General features: G+C 44.5%; 1 protein-coding gene across 1 annotated transcript; it reads right to left on the bottom strand.

Moving 5' to 3' along the window:
• Positions 1 to 405: 405 nt before the first annotated feature.
• LOC147615672 (uncharacterized) lies at positions 406 to 2,712 on the bottom strand. The gene is made up of 2 exons (XM_086778229.1): positions 2,505 to 2,712; positions 406 to 2,093 (listed from the first exon to the last, which is right to left on the bottom strand). The coding sequence occupies exon 2, from the start codon at positions 2,009 to 2,011 to the stop codon at positions 617 to 619; it is 1,395 nt and encodes a 464-aa protein (XP_086634355.1). The 5' UTR covers positions 2,012 to 2,093; positions 2,505 to 2,712; the 3' UTR covers positions 406 to 616.
• Between the last annotated feature and the right edge of the window lie 328 nt (positions 2,713 to 3,040).

Here is a 3,040-nt window from a genome sequence, read left to right as displayed (position 1 = left end):
AAACCCACATGCTCGCGTGCACAAGAGTCAGTGTCCAGCCAAGAATCCCGACAACAGATCAAGGGCCAAAGCCAACTTGATTCACTCTCCAAAGACAGTGCCTAGCCATGAACCTCAAACCAACTTGATTCACTCTTTTGGGAGAGAGAGAGAGAGAGAGAGAGAGAGAGAGGTCACATACTAACCCTCATTAGCAATTTCTTTTTACACAACCTTGTTCTATGCAACCATAATAAACAAGTTGTTGCAACAAAAATATGAGAAAACGACAACAAATATAAAATACAGAAAGGTCATAGGGCACTTCATAGACGAAAACTCAAAACCCAAAACAGTTACATTGAACTATGAAACCCAAGCAGACATAAAATGTAGCACCAAGCACAATATCTCTCTCCACAAAAGTTGAGACAATCTTTATCTTATTGCAGACATCTACTTGACCCTACATATTCGGATATACGTTTGAACTTAGCACCATATGTACACAACATTATAAGTAGAATCAACCTCTTCCCCACTCCAACTTTTCAAAAAGCACGTCACTAACTTGCAAAAGCACCATCAAAAGAAAACCCACACATGCTTTCCCCTAGACCACTCACACTTCCTATCATCACGCTGCCGCTTCCACTCTTTTGGCAGGTCTCTCAATGGGTCCTGCTGGAGAAGGACCCCTAAACCCATGAGTGACTCTGTCATGCACACATAAATGGAAGGGAGTAGGATTAATATTTCTTTCTCGAAAGGTACAGCAATGTTGACAAACACCTGAGGGTCTGTGGTTCTCGTTCTCGCATGCTGCTAGATTCCGCACCACCCCCCTCATCTTAGAAAGAGCTTGGGGGTTCAGTTGCATCTGATCAGAATGCTGGGCCTGTAAATTGAGATAGTGCGCCTGTGCCTGCTGTAATGCTGCAGTAGTTCCTGATGCCAATCCATTTGGAACCCTTGAGAGTAACGTACCCCCTGTCGGGGGGTATGTAACTGGCCGGAGAGCCGGACTGGGTGCAAATGGAGGGATGGATGTTCCTGAGCCGGAAAGGTTCAAAATCCCATTTCTTTGAAGTAAAACTACAGACCTTGCCGCAATCACATCATGGTATCTTTCCTGAAACCCTTCAGTAGTTGGAGACACTCCAGCTTGCTGGTGAGAGGGCTGCCTTAGCAGGAGGGTATGGTTGCTTCTGCCCATTTGTCTTCCTTCATTAAGTTCACTTTGACCGAATGCTTTATCCCCATGCCGCATGTCAACTTGGTGTGGGGGTGAGCCTTGTGGAATGCTACTGTCCATGGGGGGAGACGTAGAGACCAGGTCCACCTGGCTCCTATTTTCCCGGCTGAATGCCAAGTTTCCAGGGATCCTCTGCTCTCGCCGGAGCAAAAATTTTTCACCACTAGACCTCCCACCCGGGGATGAAGTACTGATGAGTCTTTGGTTTGTTAGATTCACATGCTGTGGAGTGCTTTCAGGAGGCAGCCGGTGAGGTTCTGGCGTGCTTGTCACTGATCCCTCAGTTGAGCTTGTTACAGACACCGCAGGTGCCCTCATAACTGATGCCTCCTGTGCTGGTTCATCTGGAGAGCCATCACACTTTGGTCTTTCTTCCTGGGGGGATAAGTCACCCCGGGGCGAAACCGAATCATCCTCTTCACCAGTCTCTGCGTCGACGTTTCTTCGTCGGATACCCTTCCTTTCTTTCTTTGACTTCTTCATGGAGACCAAAAAGTGGCAGTCTTTTTCCCAGATTGGGTTGTGCTGATTGAGAATGATGTTGAAGTTAGTGTTATCATTGATAGGCAGCTTCTGACGCTTGTTGTCAACCTCTTTCCCAATACGTCTGCAGACAAATACTGCAGACAACTGACTGGCTGGAAACCCTATTTTATGACTCAAAAGGGCCTGAAATCTTTTGAAGGTCAGCACTGAATGCACACCTATTTGGCCCTTATCATGATCACGCTCACCATCATGGAAAATAACTGGATATGGTGTGGCAAACGATTCCATAGCCACAGCGAGTAATGTGCTAATCAAAATCAGTTAAAGAAGAGAAGAAACCCTACTCATTGATGTCCACAGTAAAAACACCCTGCATCGGCAACATAAAACACTCTAGAATCAAACCTTTAACAGATCTGGCCACATAAAAGAGGCACACTGAAGCAAAACACAAAGGAGGGAGATTATTGTGCCCTAATCTTACGTGCAATAAATTAATCCCGGTTTTAAACACAAATAAGATGCAGGAAAACCTTGGGGTAACATGAAATCTTTAACTAAACCCTTTTGACTGGCGGAAAATTTAGCAGAAAACTGTTGGATTAACCATACTAAGCATCGGATCGGCGATCTGTGCATATTTATGTCGCTAGATCTACAAAGAACTTGAAATATAAATTGCGCATGCGATGATGCGAAGACAGAGTGATCAAACTAATGGATCGATGATTCAAATGTAGAAGAAAAAGCAAGCAAATATGCGCCCACGGAGTTGAAATACCTGGTCGAGAAGAAACGGCGAAATCAGAAGGAAATTCATCTCGCGAGGTCTGATGCCTATGGATAGCCATGCGATGGCGAGCTGTTTTGTGTGTGTGCGTGTGTGAGAGCGAGAGAGAGAGAGACACAGAGAATAATGAAGACGATGTGTACCTGTCCCCTCTTTTTTTTATACACAATAGTTTTAGGCATTTAATTCGCTCATTGTTAAACCCTCTCTGTTTGCCGCATTATTTATTTGTCATATTCTTGTGTGTGTGTGTGTCTTTTTTTCTTTTTTTTACTAGTGTTCCTAAAACCCTTAAGTGTTACTTGTGGGTTTACTAGTGTTCCTAAAACCCTCAACAAATTGGCTAAGGGGGTTTACAGAATATGAGCATAAATCTCAGAATGTCTCCTTGAAATACATAGTCCGGGAGATGGATGGGGGAGTCCACCAAGTCGGCCGGGGGAGATTTTTCAAGAAAATCAAGATTCTCCCCCTTGTCAACAACGCCTTTAATGGTTCCAAAAACAATGGTATGTAAAGACCATAAG

This window comes from Cibotium barometz, chromosome 39, assembly GCF_041138505.1.
Source record: "Cibotium barometz isolate CiBa-2024 chromosome 39, ASM4113850v1, whole genome shotgun sequence".
Taxonomy (NCBI): Eukaryota; Viridiplantae; Streptophyta; class Polypodiopsida; order Cyatheales; family Cibotiaceae; genus Cibotium; species Cibotium barometz.
This window is presented reverse-complemented; position numbering and strand designations above follow the sequence as displayed.

Coding starts and splice junctions, on each gene's coding strand:
- LOC147615672 (XM_086778229.1), bottom strand. CDS start 2,011: ATGGAATCGTTTGCCACACCATATCCAGTTATTTTCCATGATGGTGAG.